We start from the raw sequence: 26,849 nt of genomic DNA, 5'->3' as shown, positions 1-26,849 counted from the left end.
AAATAACCACTCAGTGCCAAGTACAAGCCATGTCACAAGGCAGCACGTGGGCCACTGTCCAGAGGGACAGATGTTCTCAGAGTCTGGGAAGGGTTTCCCTCCACTTCTCCCCTGTCTGACTTTATGGACCTTGTTACCTCTTCCCAGCGCCACTGTGTAGACTGCAGAGTGCTTGATTCTAAAGCCTGCCCTAATAGAGAAGGTCTTAGATCCCACTGATTTTTTTTTTTTTTTCTTTTTGAGGTCCTCATTGGACTTTTCCCACTATCTATGACATTAGATCATCAGGGCTGTGCCTAGATGGAAATCTAGAAAAACATTAGTGAAGTCATATTGAGGGGTCAGTTTGTTTCTTGGACCCTGTGTGATGACAAAGCATTTGGTTGAGCCTTAGCATCTGGCAGCAAGTGAGTGACATAAGGCCTTTAGAGACCAGTTTAAAGTACCCAGGCTGGCACATACTACGAAATACCATCTTAAAAACTTTATTGAGATATAATATATTTATTCAGTAAATGCAGACTTTTTTAAAAAAAAAAGTTTTATGGAATGCCGTTGATTTATGATGTTGTAATCCTTTCTGCTATACAATAAAGGGATTCAGTTATGCATGTACACACACATCCATTCTCTTTCAGATTCCTTTCCCACGTAAGTCAATGCGGATGTCTTATGTGTACTATTTGATAAATTTTGACAGAGATAAATAAACCTGTAACCATGGCCCAGATCAAGATTTAAAAAAAGGTCCATCATGCTGGGAAGTTCCTTGGTGCCCTTTTTCCTTTCAGCCTTTCTTTCCCAGAAGCAGCCACTTTTCACATCCCTGTCACCTGGGATTGGTTTTGTCTTTTCTTGGATCTCCTGTAGATAGAATCACACAGTACTGTGTTGAGTCTGGCTCCTTTCACTCCATAAATACGGAGGGATTGAATGAATGAGTGAATGAGAAATTAATACATGAATCACTTTCCTGAGTCATGGCAGATGGCTCACATAAGGATCCCTTAAGCTGTAGCCACACATTCTCAATGGGGGGAATTTGGTTGTTGATGGGGGTAAATAAAATCTTACTGCTTTTAAGTATAAAGCACAGATATACATGCAGTACATAAAGAGATGTATAGTCCCTCTGTGGTCTTAAAGTTTCACAAGAAAGGTCCCCTTCAGCGTAGGGGGGCTGATAGTGAAACACTGCTGTGAGGAGTCAGGAAGTTCTGTCACGTCTCTGATGTCTCTGTCCCCTTTTGTTTCCTCACTTGTAAAACTTGGAGAGGAGCAGTTGCTACTTCCTAGGGTTGAGTGAGGGTTAAAGGAGATTGCATCGTTTTTAGTAGTACCTGGTGCTCAGTCAGTGCTCTACTATTGACAGCTTTTACTAAAGTGTTGGGTTTGCCCCTCACCTCCATCTGTTTACTGGGGAGGATGTGGGCTGGGGTGCAGGGTAGGCACACTGTCTGGGTATGTGTCCCATATCTGCCACTTCGTACCTTAGGCAATTTTCTTAACTTCTCTGCAATTGTTGACTCATCTCTAAGATGGGGATAATCATGATACCAGTGGTATGAGGTGGCGAGAATAAAATGGCATGGGAAGTAAAAAGCACATAGTAAGTGCCTGATAATAATAATAAATTCATCTGCCATTATTTGCCTGTTTCTCTTACTACATTTTTTTGTACTTTCTTTAATCATGTTTTCAATCAGAAAACGGCTGCTTCTAGTTCATTTATTTCAAGCAGTCATTCCCCAGATTATACCATAGCTAAAAATCTCTCCTTAGGAAAACACGTTTAACTTATCCGTAATTTCTGGGATTCCAACCTGAGTGTTCTTAATATCTGTGAATAGGCCATAGTACCTGAGAACTAGCCTGGGTGCTGATTTTCAGGACATGCTTTTGAGGATATGCTTTTGCCCCACTGTCCTTTTATTCTAGTTGATCCTTGATCTGTCAACACTAAAAAAATTACATCTCTAATAGTGTCTGCTTCCCCCTCATCTATGTTTAGGTGAAATGTCAGTATCATGTGTTATTAATGATCGTTTTCCATAAAGACATAATATATCTTTTTGTACTTTGAGGCACTCAGCAAATCAGAGATGCTGATAGGGGTGGAACAGGAATTGTTAACCCCATTTATTAGCTGGAGAGACTGAGGCAGGGAGGTCAGTGACCCACACCATTTGGTGGAAACAGCCAATAATGCCATCTCTCTGGGATCAGAACTCCCTCCTCTTCTAGGTCCACCCTCTTGCTTTTACTGAGCAAGGAGAGGAGGAGGCCTACACCTCCAGCCAGCCCCCTGACCCCTGCTGAGGACAGCTCTTATCACAGCCAACAGTAATGCTCTCTGCTTGGAGTTCAGTTCATTTCCTCCTTTCCTGTCTTCCTTGGAAAATTCCATTTTCATCTAGATGCATTTTCCCAGAGGCTTATTGATTCCTTTTACTCTTTTGTAAACATTTCCAAATTTTCCAGATTTCTCCTGTGTGTTTACATCCTACATGGATGCAGTGCAGAATAGAACACAGCTTCCCAACAAGCCTGATTTTACCTGTGGGGAGAAAGAAGAGCTACCAGCCAGGTGCGATTTGCAGGGCAGAGCTCCCTTGCTACCACAAGACCAAAATTTCACCCTGAGAACTCATTCCTGTACCACATTCTAACCCACCTCATTTACCGCCTTCACCGTCCTGCCACACTATGTCCCACTTGTTCTGTGTCCTACTCAGTGCAACCCATAAATGGACTGAATTTCTGTTTCAATTTCTAGCAAATAGAAACTCCATATTTCTTCTGTAATTGGATATCTAATTATCATAAATAGAAGGTCATCATAAAAATATACATATGGTCTCTTAAAAAGAAGAGAATGTTCCTACTATACCAGTGTGTGGCCAGTACTGTCAGGCCATCATCCCTAATCAGAAGGTTGTAGAGTTGTTGTGCTCTTATAGGTCATGACGTTAGAACAGCAGGTTGTTCTCCAGATCACTGGGAAAGGAGGGCTGTCCCTTTCAGGAGGTGAAGTATTATAGGTCAGTATTGTCAATGGGGAATGATAAAAAGATGGATTCAAAGTCCTAAGGGCCTTGGAACCCCACAGGACAGCCCACAGGGCTTTTACCCAGGAAGCTGAATACACACTTCTTTGCTGTTTGCAGAATGACCTCCGGGGAACCATTTATGTGAAAGGAGGTGGTCAAGGGAAGAAAGAGAGGAACTCCCTTCTGAAAAAAAGAGACAGCCCTGCAGCCTGGTCTTCTTCATAGTTCTATCTAGCACAAAATTTATAGCAAGAATTGCAGGATTCTGTACCTATCATTAAACTTAGTGAGCATGTGCATGATGGGACCGACATTTATGGTCACAGACCCAGTTGTGCAGAACAAGAACTAAAGTCAGATTACCTGGGATCCTGTCTATTGGCATGTATGTAGGCAGTGGAGGCCCCTGTGCAGGTGAGGGTTGAATCCTGCCAAGTGAAGGTACTTTAGTGACTTCACCTGTAAAACCTCAAAGGGAATCAGAATGTGCCACCCCAAAATTCTCCTTTATCATAAGAATCATTTTGAATTGAAGGTGATTGAGACACCCCCCCACCATCTTTATTCCTGAAATTGAGGCATAAATTTCCTTCTTAAAGGTGATAGATTTACATTTGTAAAGGTATCCCTTTTTCTTACCACTTGAGTCTGCATAACAAACCCACTAAGCAACTCCTTGTATTGTCATTTTCCCACAACATACCACCTCTATGGGTCCCCAACCCCCTTTCCTTTGGTCACTCTCCACAATTTATCAACCTTTGTTAAAATGGTGTATAAGCTTCTGAGACTAATCCCTTCTTTGGGTTTTCCCCAAAGTGGAAGTCCTATGCACTTAAAAATACTAACATCTGTAAAGAGACAGATGTCTATGGGCTTTTACGCAGGAAGCTGAATACACACTGCTTTGCTGTTTGCCTATCTCCTAGTCTCTCAATGTTTGAACCCTACTTAGCTCCCCAGCTCAGACTTTGCTTTTCATTTGCTGACTTCTTGTGTGGTGGGAAATCGCCCCAACATCTTAGCCTTTGTCTTACCTGCTCCCCCATCAGTCCTCCAAATTTGGCTCTCACTTTAAGTCCAGCCCTTTGGAAAAGCAAAACCCATTGCTCTCTCAAGTACCCAACTCCAGCAAGTCAAAAGCACTTTGCTTTCAGCCTGTGTCTGCCTTGAGTTAAATCATCCATTAAGCTCTTTGGTTGCCTTCTGTCTACTGGGCTTTTTCTGCCCTTCCCATAAATACCACTGATTCACTCAACTTGGTGGGTGCAAGCCCCAGCTGAGTATAAATGCCTAATGAACAAAAATGTTTGTTTGAAATTTTGAGGATACTTTCAAAGATTTGTGGGCTGTGATCCTCAGAAGAAATCCTTGATTTGGGTATTTTTTTTTTTTTCGAGGTGTATTTGCTGAATGTTTTCTTTTCTTTTTTTTCACATGCTATTGTCTATCTATCATGGCATCTTTTCAAGTATTTTCAAGTACATTCTCTTTTATTTTCTTAAAGAATATTGAGTAGAAAATTGAGAAAATTTGTTTCTGGTAATGATCGACTATCTGCTTGGCAAAAGACTAACTGGAGGAGCATAATTGCTTCCATCAGAATAGATTGTGGATTTGTCAAGTGGTCACATTGTCTAATGAATCTCACCACCCCTGGGACTTATCACAGTGGCTTCCCCCGACTAGTGTCCACATATATTGACTGAAAGAATGATGTCCAACCGACCTACCACTCCTCGGTCATCATTAAGTCTTTGGGAAAAAACATTTCATCATTATTCATCAACATTGTGCTTAGTTTTACTGCAAGCTGTTTGCAGACCACTTAGAATGAATTCTAAGGTCTTTTGAAATCTATTTGCGAGGTTCTATCTGTAGTGAAATGTAGATGTTTCATTTCAATTCAAATGAAAGTGTCTTATGCAGAGTATGGCCAGGAATTACCGAACTTCCAGTGAAACAGCCCTTTCCCTTTCGCAGGAGAGGAAGGAGGAAGGTCTGAAGCACTGTGTGATGCTGGGTCCTTCCTGGAGCTCTTTCACCATCATACATGCTTGACTAGTATCCTACACATTGGATGGGATTTGCAATAAGGAAACAGTCTGACTTAGTGCCACAGACTTTAACATGGCTCTTTTCAGTGAGATCACCACATATGTCACTTGAATCTTGTGTTCGTGTCCAAACATGCAAAGACTTTAGTAAGTACATTAAGTCAGAGTGAAGTCTGTCACTGTATCTTCCTGGGCTGTTAACCTTCTCCTCTCAGATTTGCCAAGACTAACACAGTCAGTTGGCGGTTTTTGTTTTCAAAGGAAGTTTCTATGTGGCTGCCCTGTTACCCTCATAGAGAACCACCGTACATATGAATGTTAAAAAAAAAAAAGAAAAGAAAAAAAAGAGAGAAGCTTCTAAAGCTACACACCATAGCACAATCCTTAGTGTGTTTTTCTTACCTTTGGAATGAGAGGAGCATTTTGTGTGTTTGGAATCCACAGTGCTTCAAATACTGGGTAAAAAGTTAGGATTTGAGAAGCTTAGCAGAGGAGCGAGTGCAGGTGCTCTGTTCGCAAATGCCTTTTAGGAGACTTGCAGTTTGCTAGCACCAAAGTCCTCCTGGTGGAAGCAGAGAATTTTGCATTAGCATAATGTTGTCCGTACATTCTGCACAGGTCATAGCCATGTCATTGCGGAAGTCCCAGGCTCAAGCCAAGGCAACGACATAGTCAAGATGATTAAGGGCACCTGCTGGTGGGAAAACATTTTCCACAGGTGCCCTTTCCCTGTTAGCTCATGACCTGTTCCATGGTTTGAGGAATGGAGAAAGATGTGCCTAAAACATGTAGTGATACCTTCAGAGGAAAGAGCTTACTGATTGAGGAATCTACCTACCTGGCTTCAGATTCTAGCACTGACAATTCACACTCCCACAGCAGACTAACACTGAAATGTTGATGTAATCTTATTAATTTGCACTATTAGCAAACCATTTATAAGTTAGGTATTTTCACAAAGACAGATGTTTGTTTGAGGACCTGCTGTTACCACAAAGCTCTTTGCAGCTACTTCCTACTTTAGCACCATTTGACTATAAGGGACCCAAAGTACTCCTAATAAATCTACTGTCAGATGGGATTTTTGCCTTCAGTTTTACCCTGCCATTCATTATTGCTGCCGTTGCAATTAATTTAGCTTTAATGGGCTCAAACATGGACCCATAAGGATTATTGTTCGGCATAGACACAATTTCATTCCACCAATGCTACTTTGTTCTTTATGAGCTGAGATTCATTTTTATAATTGTTCTGTTGCTTGTTCTGTTCTCCTCAGATCCACTAGGAGACCCAGTCAGTCACCCTTGATGCATCTTACCACACAGAATGATATTTCTCATTTGTGTTATGATTATGTGAATAGAGTTCATAGTGTAATGATTCTAGGTCCCATTTCAAATAAACTGGGAGGAGTTTTCTTCTTTGTAAACTCAATCCTTGTCCTAATCCCAGTGATCACACCAAACAGTGATGCTTGGGCAGATTCATCTGTGTGCCTCAGTTTCCTTCTCTATAAAACAAGGATAATAATTGTACCTCTGTACGAGGTTGTCATTAAGACAAATTACATAAACATCTGAAAGTCCATAGGCTGAATCCTTGCCCTGTTACCATTACTGCTGTTACTATCATTGTCGATGTTACTTTTTTATTTTTATGTATCTGTTTCTGTCTACCCGCCAGTCAGTGGCTCAGTTCCAGCTGCTACACCAGAACACCATAGACTTGTAGTTTAAACAGCAATGATTTCTCACAGTTCTATAGGCTGGAAGTCCAAGATCAGAGTGCTAGCCTGGTGAAGGCACTCTTCCTGGGTTTATAGACAGGCATCTTCTCATTATATCCTCACCTGGGGGAGAGAGAAGGCTAACCCTCTTCCTTTTCCTATGGGGACCTTCATCCCATCATGGGGGTTCCATCCTTATGGCCTAATCATTTCCTAAAGACCCCACCTCCTAAAACTGTCCCACTGGGAAAGGACACAAAAACGAAGTCCTTCATGTCCCGTATCTTGGGCAACGGAGCCGTCCCTCTTTCCTTCTGAGAGAGGAAAGGAAGGAGGGCAGAGCACATAGCTGACTCCTCTCTACCCCATCCCCTAATTCAAAGTCTAGCAGACCCTTCTAGGCTAGAAAGAAGGGAGAGTTTGTGTGGTAAGGAAATAGGGTCCAGTACATCTTGTCAGCACTGCAGGCTCTGTTAGATGCTACCTACTTGTCAGAAAAATCATTAACAAGGTCCTTACCCAGTTTTATGTGGATACATACTGCATAGGAATGTTTGCCTAATACCCATGGCTTCCTGAAGCATACAGCTTGGCCCCAACTTCAGAAAGTAACATTCATTAGTGTTATGTTATATTTTTTAGCAGAGAATCAGAAAAAAATACCGAGAACGATCTAGTTTGAATGGAGAGGATTTAATGAGAATCTGATTTTTCTTTAATGCATTAATTTTATAATCTAGTGGCACAGTAAGTGAATATTGGGTATATTAAACAAAGTGTTTTTCTTTTAAAGATATTCTGGAGTGTGTACAATAATATTCCTCCTGTGACTAGCCTGCCTTTGAGATGTAGTTATCATTTAATGAGAGGCGAGAGGCGACCACTTTGGTAAGTGTCTCCTGTGTAATTTGGGGTTAACTACAGTGGGAGGGAAATGGTTGTGAACTTAAAATACTTACTGCATGCTGAATTGGAATGCCGAAGTCTTCTTCTCCTGGTGGTATTGGAAAGTCATTTTAGCCATGATTTCATTTTGAAATAGGCCCCTTCCCACTACTCTTTCCCCTTATGCTCTGTGGCTGATGAACAGGTGTCTCAGAATCCTCCCACCATGACACTGACCACCCCAGTGCAGTCTCCCCATAAATAGGCCATCATTAGCTCACTGCAGGTGTGATGCAAGTCTTTGTAGGGGGGTGTGGCATCGTTTGGGTTCGTTCTGTCACTGGTTCAATGATACCTGGACAGTGGAATGAAAAAGCTTAAAGGCTAGAGGGGAGGGAAAGGAACAGCTGTGGTCCCTGCATCTATTGTGTGGTTCAACAAAGATCTTAGCACCTCAGACCTGTCTCATGTGGACCCCATGGGAGGTATATGATACTAGTCATGGCCCAGGGTCAAGGGGAAGGTGTCTCTTTTCTTTAATAGCTTGGTGTAATGTTGAGAGTGGTGGACAGTGTGTCATTTTGCCTGGGCTGGAGTCCCAGTTAGTGGTAAATCCTTGCATCATGTCGCTTGACCATTCTGTCAGGCCCTGATTATGGCTATGGACTCATTAATAACATGGGAATGTATTTTAGCTCTCTAGTAGCAAATGATAGAGACCTAAGTTGAGCCAAAAAAAATGGAATCTCTGAGGCATAGTACCTGAGTAGTGTACTGGTAGGGCTGATCTGGGGCAGATCTAGGTACTCATTATTGGGAATCTGATCCTCTCCATCGGCTTTGCGTTGTTGCCTTCCTCTGCCTTGGTTTAACTTTCAGGCAGGCTCTCCCATTTGTGGTGATAAAAAGGCTTTCATAAACTCCACTCTTAACCTTACAAGTTTATCTATGTCCACATTCCCCAGCCCCATTAAAATGCCAGACTGGCCCACTGTACTTTACCTGTCCATCCCTCACCAACCCCAGAGACTAGGAGGCAGGATTCCCCATAGGTGAACCTGGGTTGTAAGCCCGTTTTAAAGCCAGGACATGGAATCAATCACATCAGAAAGGATCTGATATAGGAGTAGGGGACTAGGAACTTCTTAAAGGGAAATTGGAGTGCTTTTGCCAGAGGAGGGAGCAGTTACTAGGCAAGGAAACCGCAGGCATCCTCTCCAGGGACCGAGTCTCCTGTTAGGCTTATGACACTAGGTTGAAATGCAACATCAGGAACATGACACTGAACTGTCAAGGCCTTCACATCTGTGAGGCACTTGTTTTAGTTTGTCCATCCCCACAGTGTCTGGGGAACCTCTCATCACCACCTCCTTGAGGATGAGAACCTGGCCTTTCATCACCTTCCCTGCCCTGTTAGCCACTGAATCCCACTTTCTTCCCTCCCCAGCTCCTCCCTCTTGCTTTTTCTTTCATCTGCTTCTGTTTCCAGTATAACAAATGGGGGAGAGTTTCTTGAAGAATGCGCCACTGTTTTTTGTTTTCAATGTCATCCATTGTTAAACTCAATGTATGTAGGACTTTTATCCATGAATATAACTTTGAACATTGGTCTTTGATCCAGGGAAGAGGAAAGTAATGCAAAGGGTGGCGTATGGAAGATGAAAGTTCCCAAGGACAGCACGGTAGGTTTGTTGTGATCCTTTTCTAGAAGCTAAGTGTGGATTATTGTTGACTGCATACAATGAACCTCTTGTTTTAGACAGTCTGCCCGGTAGACTCAGGATGGTGCTGGGGGTGAGAACGTCTGTCCTGACCTTGGAGGTGTTCTACCTTACAGTGTCACCTTGGAAATATATTGTGAATCTGTGTAATAGTGTGACTCTATGATATAGTCTGAGCAGCCCCATGCCTGTCAACCTGACAGAAGAGCTGATTATGGCTGTCAGGCCCTCCACAGCCATGACTTATCATGTGGAAGCTAGTTTACATGGTGACAAGCAGGCTCCTTCCCAGCAAAGGCTCATCCCTCCCCCACTGTGGGGACAGGCACTTCTGAGAATGACCCTGGCACAGAGTGTGGGGATGTGGAGGAGGCCTTGCATCTCACCATTCTCTGGGGTTTCATGCCAGGCTGGGCCCAGTCGCCAATTGGGGCTGATCAGAGCCTGGTTGGTGGGACAGTCTGCTGGGGTGCTAGCTGGCAGTGGTCAAGCTTCAGAAACTTGGGTTTTCCAGGAGTGGGCTCCAGTTTATTGTACTGACTGAAAAAAAAAACGTTCACGTCTATTCTTAAGCCTTGGGAAACATAAAGCTTCTTTGAAAATGGATGAAAGGGGAGATCCCATCCAGTCTCGCCTTTTCATGGTCTCTTTCCTCTGGGAAAGCTCAAAGAATTGAGATGTCTTCAGGGACCCCAGGCTTGACCTGGCTTTGTTTCCCAATAAGCACAAACCTAAAGACGTGACCTGATTTGTTTGTTAAAGCTGCAAACTGTCTTTAAGATGCAGACAGGTTCACCCGTTATTTGGCATATATGTATTAAAAAATGTCAGAGGAGCAAAGAATAAAGCAAGCAAGGTCTGTAAAGCTCTTCCTGTCCATCTAAAAGGAGAGAAGGTTGTGAATTTCAGTAAGAACACGTTTTTCTTGCCATGTCCTTTATTTATCCACAGTAGACACTGGATTCTAGTGGAAGCAATGGTGATGTCAGTGTGGGTAAAAGGTAGCCGAGAGGCACGTTTGTTCTCCCTCCTTGTCAGTTCACCTGACCACATTCAGTCACAAATAATAACACTTTCGTGTCTGCATGAGCGTCATCTTCCCAGGCAGCTCAGCCCACTATTCACTGTTGGCCAGTGGGCATTCAGGAGGTCAACCCTCTCTGAATTCACAATGGAGGAGGGAACATTCCCATCTTCTGATTTCTTCTTAACACTCTCATCTTTGTCGCTGTCTGCATAAGCGACCACAGATGGGACAGATAGAAAATGGAAGGGATGGTTTCTAGACGTGAGGTATGTAGACCAGAAGTCTAGGGAAGAGGAAAGAAAACCCTCCTTGGGAGTGAAAGGGCACAATGGTGAACTGCTCTTGTCTTGGTTAAAAATTCAGCTAGGCTGCTTTCAGTTGCTTAGAACATGATAATACACAATCTTATTATAGTTAATATATACTGGGCACCTGGTCCAGAGCAAACATGCAGCTATTTATGGAATGGATCTTAAATCTCCAGTCCTGTTGTTGCAGTCACAGGACTGAGCCTGTCGAACACATTTGTTGACTAATTCCGTGGTCACAACAACCCTGGGAGGTCGATCCTTTTCTTGTTCCCTATCCACCAAAGAAAACCGATACTCAAGTGGGTGCTGAGAACCTGCCCGGGTCATAGATACTAAGCCGGCTGTCGGGGTTCAAACCTAGTTCTCATAGAGGTCAGAGCCTGTGAATCATGATGAGGAAGAGAAATGGGACCAAGAACTTTTCAAGGAGGAACAGTAGAAGAACTTGCAGGCCTCCAGTTAGTTTACATGTGCATGGATGCTGGCATTAGTGGCCTTGAATAGAAGAGATGCCTGTTCTTCTCAGTGAGAAGAAGTTGACCAGAGCATGCAGTCTTTCTCCCAGGGAAATGCACCACACACACAGTCACTTAGCAGAAACAAAATGCCTTCAAATGAAGGGAAATCTGCAAGTCTCTGATAATCAATAAGCCAGATATTTCCTTAGGTGTTCTTCACTTGTGTAACCTTGGAAGTACCTCACAAACCGTGAGAAAAATAGGAAAAGGTTTTGAAGAGAAGGATTTTACTAATAGCATTCACCTGTAACCAGCCAATACCCTTTGAATCAGTAAGAGGTAGAGAAATTGGAAAATTCTAAGTTTTTCACATTCTTCTGCATTTCATCAGAAGTGTCACTAGAGATTGGCTCTGTGACTTGGGACACATAGTTTATACCTTGGGATCCCTCCCACCTATCTGTGTAAAGTTACGTGTCAAACAATGCATCATATGCCGCCATGTGAGTGTTTACACTTGTGATTCAGAGGTGTCTGCAGCCTCCAGGTATGGGCATGGAAATAGCATGTGAGGTTAAAGAAAATGTGACTTAAAAAAAAAATGTGATATGTGTAGCTCCTGAAGATAATTGTTTAAAAACATGTGTGTGTTTTGTTTTTCCCTTTGGTTTTGTTTTTTTTGTTGTTGTTTTTTATTCTTTTCCCACGCCAGTCCACAGTTTGGAAAGAGTTGTTGTTAGCGACTATCGGGGAACAATTCACAGATTGTGCCGCCGCAGGTAAAAAAGCCCCCAGCTCCGGGCATCCGCTCACGTGCGCTTGGCTTGTGTTTGTTCCTTGCCAACGTTTGTTTTTGTGTGTTTGGCTTTTTAGATTTTCTGAAGTCAATGATATTGTAACTATGCAGTTACTTAGCTTTTTTTCCATGTGATCATGGTGTTTAGTGTTGTATGTGTATGTACATATGTATATTTACATATGTGTATATTATGAGGATGTGCATATGGGTATACGCTTATTTTTTTAGCACTTAAAGCTCATCTTAATAGTATCTATGACCATTTGTTTAAAATAGGCAGGAAAAAAGGAGAAAATATTTAAAATAAAAAGGGACGTGTAGTTGACACACAACATTATATTCTTTCCAGAAAAGAGAAGAAAATTTGACATTGGGCTCCTCATGCAATTGGTGGAGGTTATTTCTACCTATTTTTAAATGAGCTGAGTTTTCATTTATCAGTTCCAATTCTTCCAGAAGGGGCACATGCTTTTATTGTCCACTGAAGTTTATTGTTAGTCAACGATCCTTTTTTCCACTCTCAAGCCCTTGCCACTTCCTCCTGTCCCTCTCTTGGTCCCTTTCACTCAAAGTGAGTGATAAAGGGTAGCAGCTAGGGGTCAATCACCATGAGTGCCCATGAGCCCACAATTGAGGCTAACATATAAAATCCTCAGGACTTTACTCTGAAGACCATTTTCAAATATTGAATGAATTCCTGAGAACCCTGTGAGTACGTTTTTATTTTGCTTTGGTTTTGTTTTAATTGAAGTATTGTTGATGTTCAAAACCATGTACATTACAGGTGCACAACTTAGTGACACAGTTTTCAAAGGTTACCCTCCATCTGTAGTCACTACAAAATATTGATGATATTCCCTGAGCTGCACAGCACATCCTTGCAGCTGATTTTATGCCTAAGAGTTTTTATCCCTTAATCCCCTACCCCATTTTTATTTTGCTCTGTTTTTATCATGGAACTCTCAGTGAGGAAAGTTGAACTGCTGCTTTAAAGTTCTGTTTGTTTCCTGAGTAGTTCCCCCTGGATGCTTCTGAGGTCACATTTAGAATAACATTTTTCCTGTTCAGCTTTCAGTAATGATTTCTTTTAACTAACTGGTATTGATTAATTTGCCCTCAGACTTCTTAAATGGTGTGGTCTTTGGGAACCCCATCAGCCTAACCAAGGCCATGCGGGCTTCAGATTGACCTCGCTAACAGTGTCAATCATTCTGCCTTTGTTGGGCTTAATTCTTACACCTCTTTTTATTCACTGAAGATAGAACCTGGGTTAAGATTAAATTGTCTTAAAAGTACAGATTCCTTCTGTTTTAATAGAGAGTAGTTAGCATTTTACAACATGTTGCCAAAAATGCCTCTTTGGTGTAATGATAAACACATAAATCCCTGGGAGAGGAAGTTTTCTGTATGAATTATTCCTGTTTCCAGAACCAGCGAACATAGTCTAAGAAACCATAAATAGCCAGGCTTGAGTAAAGAAGACCTATTGTTCTCTCGTTGACCTGGGAACCTGAGCACCATTAACTATTAACCACTAGCTCTGCATTAACCTGCCTCTGCCACTACAGCAGGTCAGGTCAGCTTGCTGATCCTCACTTCCCCTTTTTTAAACACTGGCTCCTCCTGGCTCGAAGGTCTTATGCTGCCTATACCCTAAAGTAAGCAGGATTTTGCTGATCTATTTTACTTACACCTATTACATATTTGCTGATGGATCCCCTTTTGCATAGAAGCTGCAGCCTTTCTGAAAGTACTGTGCAAGGAGGCTACACCTAGGTACCAGAAGCCAAGCCAAACTGCAATATTGACTATTCTGCATTTTTAGCACCCATCCACAATGCCTTCTGACCGAGAGGGTAGAAATGGGTGGAACCAAACGATTGGAAAACGCTGATGTTTTCCTAAGAGGCTGAGCTAGAATCTTCTTGCCTATTCTTGGAAGTGGAAAATGCCAAAGCTTTACCTGATGATTTTGTGGTCACAAAAAGCTTAACATTGAGGAGTTCCTTTGTGGCTCAATGGATTAAGGATCTGGCATTGTCGCTGCAGTGGCTGGGGTCACAGCTGTGGCACTGGTTCAGTCCCTGGCCCAGGAAATTCCACATGCCGCGGGTGTGGCCAGAAAAAATTAACACTGAGCTCTAGCAAATATAATTTGAAGGTAGCTTAAAAAAAATAAGAAACCAAATAAATAAATAAATAAATAAGAAACCTGTACATATGACATAATTCTTGATGGGATAGCAAGTTTCCATGGAGGGCCATGATCAGGTACTATTTTCTTTTTTGAAAATTTTTGTTTAAATGTGACATGTATACAGAAAAGGACACAGCTATGATGTGTATAGCTTGATGAATATTCACACAGTAAATAGAGCCCTGTAACTAGCCATCCAGATTAAGGAACAGAACATCCTGCCATCCAGAATTTCTCCATGCCCTCTCTTCCTCCCGAGGTGGCCACCTGCCTAAACTTCTGACACCTTAGACTGATTCTGCCTCCTTTCAGACATCTCTCTACTTGGAATTATTTAGTGTCCTGTCATACGCATTTAGCCATAATGAAATTTATTTAAAAAGGAAAGAAGGAAAGAGCAAGTGAAGGTGGGAAAGGAAGGATGGAGAAAAGAATTATTTTACTGAAGAGGAACTCCTCTAGTAAATTGGACATGTCTTCATTAAACTTGTATGTAAATCCTGGGACCAGTTTAAGCTCCAGAAGACAACTGGGAAAACTGATGGTGCCAATATTGAGATGTACAAATGTACAGTAAACAAGGAAAATCAGGCAAAACATATTAATTAGAGCAGAATTTCCTAACTTTGCTAATGCTTACCTTTCACACTTTACTCGTTGGTGCTAAGTGTGCAAGGGCTGAGAGTGACCCTGTTTTAGTCATATGCCATGAACGTGTAAACCAGGAGTCATAAGTCTTCTATTTTTCTGCTGCAAATTAACATACACAGAGCAGCTCCATAGACCAGTACACAGCCTTAACTTATCCAGCCACTGCTCTTAAATATCCACCAAGCAGCCCCCAATCCAGAATTTAGTTTTTTAAAAAGCCCTCCCTTCATCAGGGTAGATAAATGCTTTCCTGCCCATTTGCCAAAGTGCTCTAATAGCAGAGCCACTCTTAAAAGACATCGACTCTTACTTTATACACAGTGCTAACAGATGGCCATTGATTCTCTAGCCCACAGTTAAAATGCCAAAACCAGAAGAGGGGTGGCTGGGGAGCAGCAGTAGGGAGCAGGGAGCATTGACAGGAAAGGTGCAGACCAGCAAACCGCAAGAAGCAGAATGAGCAGCTCAGAACACACAGTCTGGGCACAGAGCACCAAGCCCCCCAGATCTCTGAATGGCTGGCAGAAGGTCAGGAGAAACCCTTGCTGTTCTTCACAAAGACAGCCAAGCATCGAGGAAAAGTTCATGTGAGTTCACTTGGCGTTCAGAGGGCTGAACATTATGCAACTCGTTTTAGAAAAAGTCTCATCAGAACAGAGTAAGAAATAGGCCAGAGCTTCGGTAACATGTTCAAAAGGGTCAGTTACTTATCTGGAAAATTTGTTTGGGCGGGACACTGTTTGTTTCAGTCCCCGATTAAATGTGATGTGACCGCTACAGCTCTCGCCCTGTCATGTGCTCTTGTCCAATGAGTCTCCTTAGAAACCGTATTGGTTCTGGGTTCTCCTTTGCCATCTTGTTTTGATCATCTGCTTTATAACTTACAGATAACATAAGTGCTTAAAAACCAGCTCCAGCGGACTTGATTCCTCATTTCTTTCTTCCCCCTGCCGTCCCCTCAGATGACGAAGTAATAGGAGTCAGTGTCAGCGTCCGGGACCGAGAAGACGTCGTCCAAGTGTGGAATGTCAATGCCGCGTTAGTGGGCGAAGCCACCGTTTTAGAAAAGATCTATGAACTTCTGCCCCACATATCTTTTAAAGCAGTATTTTATAAACGTAAGTGCTTCATTTCTGGTTATTGCTTTCTAGCTTATTCTCTCATACTTTTTAACGGCAGACACTGTGTTGCAAATGAGGTGAAGGAAGAATCCCTTGAAATTCTATCATCTAGTAAATAATTCAGCCAAATCCACTTAGGCGGCTAAAAAGAAAAGTTTAGTCTCAGAAATTAAAAATGAGCTTTTATTGTCGCCTGCACACATGGATCAGAACAGGAGATACATATTGTTTTTGTGATTTCAAAAATTTAAACCTGATCTCCAACTTGTCACTCTCAGGAAAAAAAAAAAAAATTACCTTTGACGTGAAGCAACAATAACAAAAATGTTATTCTATGAGCTGGCAGGCAGATTTTCAATCATCCCCTTCATAAACAGGAATTTATAATGTATAACATCTGTATTTGTGGAGGAACTCGTTCTGAGCATGGGCATGATTGAGTGTTCTACTGAAATGCTAATACGTCCTCATTACGGATGACTGTGACACAGGAGAGAATTCACGCAGAGTGGTGAAATGTTCACAGTGTGAATAGGTGTGTGGACCCATTGTTTCCATCATGATTCATGTTCATTGCTTTTGTGTGCTCTTTTGAAAAAGTCATCTTTTTCATAATGAAAACAGCTTAGTGCTATTAAACCAATGTTTGGTAGATCAAACTGTGGGTTATAGTTTTAACAATGAGTTAGAGAAAAGGATTGACAGCCCGACGCGTAGATGATGAATTTCCTATTTCCCCAGCGATTCTGAGTTAGTAACCCACTTTTTTTAAAACCACGGTATTTCCCTGAATCTAAGATGCCCTTGATGCGAAGTGTTATTTCAGTTTGACTGAGAAAGAAAAATAAAAGGCTCCTAATTAAACTATAACACATTCTTGATCCCAGGGGTCCTCAAATGTGCAGGGCCGGTTGGTGGGGGGAGCGCATCTTAGAATTGGTGAAATACACTCCATTATTGATTCACTGTTCCCAAACCCTTGTCAAAAAGGAGAAGGAAAAAATCAGATTTTGTTTTGTGATTGTCTTAGGATGACATGAAAACTGAGGCCTCCCTCTCAGGAATCGTAGTCACAGGCCCAGTGGTTTAGACTTGAAGCAGTGGGACGGATCTGCTGCTGCAGGTGTTCCGGACGTGCTTGGCGTCTGAATTTTAAACAAAAGTTTACATAAAAGAGGCAGAGTTGGCCCTGCAGAAGTTGCTTATTGATTGTGCAGTGTGGAACTGGAGCATTTGTAGATGCAACTTTGATTCTTTAGGGAACAGTAATTGTATTTTCAACTGAAGATACTAATGAAAAGGTCACCGGGGGTCTTTTTTTTCTCCTCCACGAGACTTACCCCAGCAGAATCTCTCCAGCAGGCAGTGTGTTCTGCCGCCCGTTATGAACGGGGCAAACACATTGTTTATTGCCTTTGAACCTGCTCCACATATGACTCCAAGGAGGAGAAAAGCAGTTTGGAATCTTAAGTCAGGTTTTTGTCCCTGTGGGTTTTTGTCCCATGTCAACACTGTGACCTCGGGCATGTCACACTTTCTCATCCTTCCACTTGCTCATCTTAATATCAAGGAGGTTGGTCTTAAATGGTCTCCAAGGTCCCTTCTGCTTCAAAATTCTTCAATTAAATTTCTAGGTAACACGTTGGTTAGCAGCAGGTTCAACATGATAGGCACACTTAGGCCACAGAGGTAATTAGGCCTCTGAGTGGTTAGACTAGTTTTTAAGGCAGTGACAGCCATCAGGTAAGACTAAGCAAGGGAGCGTCATCACTTAGCTGATATGATGGCTGGGAACGGGGGATGGAAGCTGAACAAAGGGGCAGGATTGCAGCCCTCAATGTAGATGCCATTGTCAAGTTTGCGAGTCAGGCAGAACAGGCTACAGGTCTTAGTAGAAATCTATATTTTATTGGCATAAATTAAAAATTCAGAAATTATTCAAATAGAAATTGGAATGGGGAAAAAAACAAGCGATTGTCTTGATTTGAAATAAAGCAGGCAGTCCTTTACTCAGTAGGGCTCTACCCCACATGCTGCAGAATTGATGTGGAAAATGAGGTTGGGGCAGAAATGTTCCTGCCAGCTTGATGAAGAACAGTGGTAGTGAGCTGGGTCAGGAATGGCCAGCTCCACGCTTTTCCTGTGTCTTGTTAATAGGATCCTGGTGTAAGTATTCCCAAGTGTATGACAGCCACGTCACAGGTTTTCCGTGGAGAAAGAGCCCTAGTGAATCTGGGCATGGCCTCCAGCCGGGTGGGTGACAGTCCAGCTGTTGATAAGTGTACGAGCTGGATACAGACTGGTTATTTGACTGAGCAACTGAAATGGACAGAGGCCTCCCCCACTCCCCCAGATTCTTTCAGGTTCTTCAGAACAGCTGAATGACAAATGTCTTCTGACGTGAGCATTGTTTAGAGGAAACTATACTGTCAGGCCATATCTGCCCCCTCTCACCTGTTTTTGTATGGGCTGCAGCTAAGAATGGCTTTCCTTTTTTTTTTTTTCTTTTTAATTTTTTAATATTTAAAATTTTTTTTTTGCTTTTTAAGGCTGCCTGTGTGGCATATGGAAGTTCCCAGGCTAGGGCTTGAATTGGAGCTGCAGCTGCCAGCCTACTCCACAGCCACAGCAATTCGGGATCCGAGCCGAATCTGTGACCTATACTGCAGCTCATGGCAACTCCAGATCCTTAACCCACTGAGCAAGGCCAGGGAATGAACCCCCATCCTCAAGGACACTGGTCAGGCTTGTTACCACTGAGCCACAACAGGAACTGGCTGGGAAAAAAATCAAAAGAACTGCATTTTATAATTCATGAACGTTGTATGAAATCCAGATTTCAGTATATATATAAAGTGTATTGGTACTGCCCATGTGTATACATATCATCTGTAGCTGCTTTAATGTTACAAAGCCAGAGTTAATACTTGAGACAGAGACCCTGTGGCCCACAAGGCCTAGGATATTTATTGCCTGCCCCTTTCTGGAAAAAAAAGTTTGCTGACTCCTGGCTTTGCACTTTTCTCTATTCCCTTCCAACCAAGACTAACCTAAGGCTACAGAACTGTCTCTGTTCCCCAGAACTCTCCTAATTCTGAATATTCTGTCTCCATAACCCATCAGGATTGCACTGTCTCAACTGTGACTGCCCCAAACTGTCCCTCACACTCAGTAGTACAGATCAGTGGACAGACCTCATCTCTGGATGTATAATTGGAAGCCCAGCATCACTAAGAGGGCTGTGGCTCTCCTGCTTGGCCCAGAAGCACAGCATATTTAATTGCAGAGCAGGTCACATTTTCTTTGATGTCTGCCCTAAAAATCTTTCTTAAAAAAAAAAAACAGCATGAAAAGTGAAATATTGGAGTTCCCATTGTGGCTCAGCAGTATCGAACCCTACTAGTTTCCATGAGGACTAGTATGCATGAGGTTTGATCCCTGGGCTCACTCAGTAGTTTAGGGATCCAGTGTTGCTATGAACTGTGGTGTAGGGTGCAGACAAGGCTTGGATCTAGCATTGCTGTAGTTGTGGTGTAGGCGCAGCTGCAGCTCTGAGTATATCCCTAACCTGGGAACTTCCATACGTCGTAGGTTTGGCCCGAAAAAGCAAAAAAAAAAAAAAAAGAAAAAAGAAAGAAAAGAAAAGAAAAGAAAGAAAGAAAGAAATATCTATAAAATTCTCCGTGTGAGAAATGTTCACTTACATCAATTCAAATTACTGACCACCATGAGGAATTTGGCCAACCGGAGGTAACCCTGGGAGCTATCAAGTGTGCTTTTCCTGGTGTTTTATCCAAGTGAATAGCAAGTTTGGGTGAACATCCATCCCTAAAGAGAAAATGGTCCTGTTCCCCACCTCATCCCCAGCCCTCACTAGTCTGAAGAATGGAGTCCTTCTTAAAAATACAGACTTGGGGGGGGGCTTGGGAGATGAAATGGGCAAGCCCTTGTCTGCTTCCCTAGGACATCCTTTGCTGCCAGTGGGGGGTGGAGGGAGCAAAGCTCGGGGATCCTGAGGGGCCCTTGGCTTTACCAGACCCAAGTTACAGTCTGTTCACTTGAGAGAACAGACTCTGCCCCTTTGCATGATGATGGTTAACTATCATCACAGGAAGTGGATTTTCAAACTTGGCCTTTTGCCTTGAAGGAACTATTATATGTTTCACAGGTCTCCCAATTCCTGCTTCCACTTTATAAAAGTTTAAGTCTTGGAAAAACATTTTTGGTAGCATTCTTTTTTATTCTAGAGTTCCTAATTGTCATTCGTTTTTTTTCAAGCCAGACAATAGGGCTGGACAAAAAGAGGGTGGGGAGCAAAAACAAAAACAGAAAAACATATGATTGGGAGAAATAAAAGACCCATCCATTGAAGGAAACTTAATTTCCCACAGAGGGTGTTCAGGAGTGGGGGCGGGGGAGGGGAACATAAGCAAAGTGCCACCACCTTTGCATTGTTCTTCGTTTTGTTTTACTTTTGTTTGATTTTATTTTGAATTTGAGGCTTGTGAAGGCCCCCTCTCAGGTCAGTGAGGTCCCAGGCCCGAGTTCTGTGGGGCAAGTTTTCCCGCAGCCTTTGCCTGTAGCCCATCAGCTCATCAGGATTATTCATCCTCTCTGGCTCAGCCAGGAGAAACCGGCAGACTGCCCATTGCTTGTTTATTTCTTGTTTTAATTTTCATTATTACGTTTCTCAGGAAATGCACGCCTTAGCTAACAGTTACTGGCACAAAAAAGGTGTTTGAGTTCTTGCCAACATTTGGGGAAACTGAATGAGATGCCTTAGAGGAGGGTTGCCCCATCCTTTGCTTAAAGTTTTCTTTCCTTTTTTTCTTTTTTGTTTTTTTCTGTCCTTTAGCCCATGAAGAGCATCATGCTTTTGAAGGTGGACGTGGAAAACACTAATTGCACTCTGTAAAGAATTCTTTGTCCTTTGCTGATTGGTTTTGGAAACGGTCTTAACAGGAGGGAGAGTGAAGAGAAGACTTGCCGAAGCCCGATGCTGGTCCATTTAGAGTGGGTTTCTGTCCTTGCAGATTGAGCAATTAGGACTCAAAGTGGCAGGTGGGGTGGGGGGAGATGGGGTGGGTTTCTACCGGCACATTACTTGCTTTTTTTTGGCTTTCTGAATTCTCTGTTCTTTTCACTCCCCCAATTTTTTTTTTTTTTTTGCCCTTTTAAATTCCACATTCAGTCTAATTATTGTTTTCTGCACTCCCCTTTCATTGAGGCACAAGAAATCGGTTTCCCTTTAAGTAGCTCTGCTGTACCTAGTTAATGAGAATATGCATAATCATGACAATACTGCTTTTGAAAACCACACTGTACTCAGAGGAATACTAGCTTGGTGAAACCTGTCTTTTGATTATTTGTTGTGACACATTCCTACATACTCTGCACTGGGCATTGTTTTTTTCTGTCCCAGGGAAAAGGAAAACCTTACTTAATCTGATTTTTGCACTGACAGCACACATATCTTTTATTTTTCCTTTTTAAGCATTTTTTTAAGAGATGAAAGGAAAATAATAGTTGGGTTGCCAAACATGAAAACTATAATCACAGTTGAGGATCAGGATATAAATCAAATTCTAGGTCTTTGGACCCTCTGTGGAAATATTTTCTAACCAGAATTTCAATTTGGCCTTTTCAAAGGAAGGCTTAGAGTGGTAGCAAGGGGGTTGTCTCAGTAGGAAACCTTATAATTTCTGATTTAAAGAGGAGGTGATATTTTAATTGTTTGAGTTAAGCTTCTTCCGAATTTCAGGTGCATATACCCACTTAGGGCTTTCCAAGTCAATTCACACACATTCTGTTAAACGAGTCCCCTTTTTTCCTGCTCACATCCTATGTCATTTCCTGTAATGGATCATCCTCCAGCCAGGGAAATTTTTCCCCCTTGCCTTCTTCATTTAGGAACAGAAGTTAAATCTCATTTCCAGAATGAATGTGAACATTCACAGAGATGAACTCTTAACTGCGTTCTGTTCATATTAATTTTGGAACTGTTGAGATACGTCCTATTACGTTACCAAATAAGTACTGGGTTTAGTAGAAGGAAGTGACCTCCCCCCCCATGCACCCCCCCAATACTGGAACACTCAGAATGTTCCGATTTCCCTCTTTCCACTCTGCCAAGCCTCCTGCTGCGTTTTACCTGAAAGAGGCAGGGCCCTTTGAAGACCCTTCCTCCTGATGGCTATTTTTCTGGAGTCAGGGAAGCCAGGACATGCTTATACATGTCACAAAAGGATGGTGCACTCAGAGCTTCGTTGTACCCAGGATTTTTAATTCCTCTCGCAGTATTGACCAGCAGAGAGAGGTGGTAGCTGCTTCTAGCCTTCCACCTGTGTTTGTAAATAACCTTCGCCATTCAGGCATTTTAATGGACTTCAGACAGTATCTATTTACAAAAGTTGTGCCCTCCACTTGCATTACTAACCATATCAGCCATAATAACAATGATCATAGTTTTTTTTTTTTTAATGTTTTTGTTCTCAACTTTTCTTCATTGACTTCAGAATGAGGTATATCAGACCCATTTTTTAAAAGCCTGGAACTTGTTTCTTTAAAAGATTGTGCTAACATCCAACTTGTTTTTAAATTACTCATCAAGGATTTAGAAAAATATTCGTGGCATGAATTTCAATTCTTTTTTATAATATAAGTATTTTTCTGATAGATTAGACAAAAAGGATATAATTGACTTATCTTCATTATAATTGTCATATATATTTCCAGAAGTAAATGGATTTTGAAGTATTTTTATTTTTGAACTTTATTTAAAGTATTGTGATGACATGTTCAACTTTTGCATGTATGTAGCTTTTGAAGTAAAAAAATAAAATGAAAGAAATAGGAATGTTAGGCTCCCATCACTGTTTTCTAGTTTCTTTTGTTTATGATCACAAAACGTGGCTTAACACACAAAGTAAATTTTTGTCCCAGAGAACTTGTGCAACTCTTTCTGACCCTGCGGAAAATGCCAACCCTGAGAAGGATTTAACTTGCTGGAGTTAAGAACCTATCATCTATGTTCCTCTAAGGGAGGATTTTGTCAGATTTTGCTCTGGAAATTGTTTTAATTGAATATTGAGTTCATAAGAGACAGTGTATGAACTAAGCTGATTTAATCAGTTTAAAAACCTCTCATTACCTTTTTGGATTAAAGAAGCTAATGCTCTTGTGAGATAGAAGAAAATATTTTGCAGGGCATGTGACTTTTGTGTTGGGTGGCGAACCCACCTTGGCCGTTGCTGGGAAAAGTGAGCGCTTGCAGCAGAGTCCCAATGTCTTTCAGCCACGTCCTTGCAGGTGTAGCCTGGGCTCTGCATCGAGACATCCAGAAGCCAGAGAGCTCACCCTCTGGTCTTTGTCACGCCTCAAGATCTGTGATGCAGAGCCAGGGACTCTGACTGAAATCAATACACCTTTTCTCTTCCTATTCTTCCCCAGGCTGTCTGATTTCAGGTGCTTGCTTACATCTAGCAAGTTACACCCATCGCATAAGGATGGATAATACCCATTTAAAGTAACTTGTCTGTATTTCAGCTTACTTCTGTGAGTCCTTATTGAAATGCTGACTTACTCCATTTTAATATTTCCTTGGCCACTTTCCCACATTTCTGAACTAAGAGTGTATAGTTTATACAGGACATTTCCTTTTAATATAATGTGTCTATTAAATTCAAGATAGAATTGATGGGGAAAAAAACCCCATGAATAGGAAAACACAATCCTAGTAAAGCCTAAGTGGAGTTTAACTTGACTCTGACTTTCTCCACTGTCTTGAATTTAGCTGCACCCTATATCAGTCACAGGACACTATCCTTCAGAGAAATGTCGAGTATGGTTGGGTCCACTAGACATAATGTATAACCTCCCAACAGAGGGATTGTCCCTTGTGAAAGGACAGGGGAGTAGCCAGTGTAACAGAGCTGGGCTTTCAGGTCTGCAGGCTACATCCTGATCCAGGCTTCCTTAAACAGACAGCACTCAAAGTCTGTCACCCTAACCCCAAAACAAATCACCCTGTACAAGCACTAAATATCCGATCTAATCTGGCCATTGATCTTATTCCACAGCCCTTGTTATAAACAGCTCTCATTCTCTCCCTGTCACATTCAGTGACTGAAGCAGTGTCACAGGTTGGTGTTTGAAAATAAACTTATTATTCCAGGAGATGGGCCTTTGCTCTAAGATGCCCACCTCTTAGAGGAGCCTAACTTTTGTACTGCCACAACTCTAACAGCATTTGGAGCGATCACATGGTGGCGCTGCCTTCCCGCGCGATGGTGCTGGCTCAGCAACATAATTTATCCAGCTCTGTATAATTATTTTAAGGTTCGACTGCATACAGCTCTTGTGATCTTATAAAAATTTGGTGAGATACTACCAGTAGAAAAGTTTAGCTCTCCTGCACCTAATAAAAATATGTCAAAGATAGAACACTCCGGATGTGCTTGAAAAAAAAAAAAAAAAAAACACCTCAAATTGTGGGCTCTCATTGAGCCGAAATAAGTAGTTAGGAAGAGAAGGAATGAAATAAACTAACATATAGGAAATACCAGAAATATTTTATCCAAGTGAGCAAATACTGTGCCCAAAGGGAGAAGTAAAATTAGAGTTTGATTCCTTTTTTTTCTTTTTTCTTTTTTTTTTTTTTTTGCTGCCTAAATATGAAAGTTCCCCCTTAAAAATGTAAGTCGGCCATTCACCTTTCCTCTATTGATGTTTCTGTAACATTTCCCTCATTACACATGTAAGTAGAGGACTGCCTGTAGGTAGTTTATTTCTTGCAAGAGTATATGCAGACTGATTGCAAATTACTTAAGAGTTTGGTGACTCGGGATTGGAAATGCCTGGAGCACTACCTCAACAGCAGAGAGGCATCAGCAGGTGAGAAGGAAAAAAAATAGGAACAGGAAGGCAGTGCAAAATCCCTTGGAACCTTTTCTTCTACGTAGTGGTTAACGGTGGCGTCTTCCTCTGCATCTCCCGTGAAGAAAAACAAACAAACATACTCCTCACACATCTGATGATGCAGTTCTGTTTTTGTTTTCTGCTTTTACATATACATCAAAATTCAAGAACACTTCTTGTTAGGTTAACCCATTCTGGCTCAGAGTCACTTGTGTTGGTCTGGCTGACAGGACTCCACTTTTAAAACTCACAGAGGTTTAGGATTTTAGAGTGGAAGGGACCTTCGAGATCATCTACCCGTGCCTCTCACCCCTTAGCATGGAGAAGCATCACTGGGGTGCTTACTTAAGATGCAGATTTCCTGACCTCCAACCTTTCGTTTTGAATTCAGCAGGTGTGGGAGGCCTAGAAATCCGCCTTCTTAGCAAGTGCCCCAGTGATTGTAATGTGGGTGGTCCCCAGACCCCACTTTTCGAACCTCTGATTATTTCCAACCCTCGGATCTGACAAATGAGGAGAACCTCCCCCCCGCCCCCAAGCTTCTCAGGTGACCTGATTCAAATGTCTCATACCAGCAACCTTCTGAAGGCTGGAGAAAGCCATTATTCCTTAGATTTGAGAAGATGATGGTTGTAAATAAGAACTTTATGGCTAGGGCCACAAGCAGTGATGGGTAGCCCATTTCCGGAAGTCCATAACATAAAGCCCTTAATACAGACTGGTGGCTTTTCTCTTTTCTAAATACCATTTCAGCCTGTTAAGAGAAAAGAAATTAATGTTCAGAAAAAGTAGTTACCCCATATGTGCAGTAACTACTTTTCTATAATGTCTTATGGCATCTGGGGTTCAGCATCATTGAACAAGATTAAATGAACGTTATAGAGCTATAAAATTGCATGTAAAATAACGCAAAACTGTTCAAATGACTATCAAAGTAGCCTGGGAATGAATTTCCACTAAAATTAATTGTCACTCCTAGACTTAGCTTAGCAAAGCTGTTACTAAACTGGAAGGATTCTTTAATACATAGAAGTGTCAAAAAAATCAAATAAGGAGTCATTGTGAAGTCAATATTATTTTGTTCATCATTGCTACTAAAATTTAGAGTCCCATTGTATATGTGTGTGTTGACTGTACCTTATTAGAATATCCAATAAAATAGCCTTTTGGATATTCTATGCTCTTGTGTCCTTCAGAAATCATGAGGTTGAAGAAATCTGTGTTTAAATGTGTTTGTTTTGGTTGCTGCTTTAAAAAAGTGATTAACTCATTTATCGAAATGTATGATTTCTTGCTGAAAATTTCACCTTCTCATGTTGAAGTCAGGATTTCTTTTAAAAAAACTTTTGTTTTGGAACAAGTGTTTGGGATTTATTGAAGTGGCACTTTTGCATGAGAGAAACAAGCATGAAGTAAACATAAGCATTTCTGAGTTTTCTATAGAAGTTTTTTTTTTTTTACATACAAACAAGTGACTTATAATGAACGTTTAAGGAGATGAAAATTTTAATTTTAGCCCTTCCCATTAATGAGGAATGAGAGATACGAAAGAACTTTGAGCATTCTAATAAAGTCACAGGGTTTCTGTTTTCAAATAGAGCTATTAATTGTGTGAGCATACATTAAGTTTCTCTCCACCCCCCCAATTTCTCAGCCCTTCATCAGGTAATGTGGCTGACAGCCATTATATGTTGTTTTTTTTTTAATTTGAAGTGTCTTCTCAGTAATCGATTAATAGAAAGTCACCAGCCCTTTGCATGTCTCCTCACTGAGGCTTCTGTTTCATTGAGATTGTAACTCAAAAGGATTTCAGAGCTTACACTAGTGAGCCCACTTTAGCTTGGGACCTCCGGCACCATTTGTCCCACATTAAGCATCTTATGAGTTGCATTCAAAATTATTCATTCTTTCAAACTGTCTTACCTGTGTA

At 41.7% G+C, this 26,849-nt stretch overlaps 1 protein-coding gene across 2 annotated transcripts in view; it reads left to right on the top strand.

The window, feature by feature from the left end:
- Positions 1 to 26,849, top strand: part of EIF4E3 (eukaryotic translation initiation factor 4E family member 3) — a 153,808-nt gene that overhangs the window by 17,472 nt on the left and 109,487 nt on the right. Inside the window, exons 3-7 of one of the 2 annotated variants that reach the window (XM_021070854.2) lie at positions 7,627 to 7,721; positions 9,340 to 9,400; positions 11,948 to 12,014; positions 15,845 to 16,000; positions 20,859 to 22,872. In XM_021070854.2, coding sequence (XP_020926513.2) covers positions 7,627 to 7,721; positions 9,340 to 9,400; positions 11,948 to 12,014; positions 15,845 to 16,000; positions 20,859 to 20,905 — 426 coding nt within the window. In that variant the 3' untranslated portion in view covers positions 20,906 to 22,872. Of the gene's footprint in view, positions 1 to 7,626; positions 7,722 to 9,339; positions 9,401 to 11,947; positions 12,015 to 15,844; positions 16,001 to 20,858; positions 22,873 to 26,849 lie in introns of those variants that run through there. The other variant, XM_084989023.1, reaches the window with a different exon arrangement.

This window comes from Sus scrofa, chromosome 13, assembly GCF_054392235.1.
Source record: "Sus scrofa isolate SSC_HxYL_T2T_F1_AM1 chromosome 13, Sscrofa_HxYL_maternal_Yorkshire_Landrace_v2.0, whole genome shotgun sequence".
Lineage (NCBI taxonomy): Eukaryota > Metazoa > Chordata > Mammalia > Artiodactyla > Suidae > Sus > Sus scrofa.
Note: the sequence above shows the minus strand (reverse complement) of the source record. Positions and strands in the feature narration are given on the sequence as shown.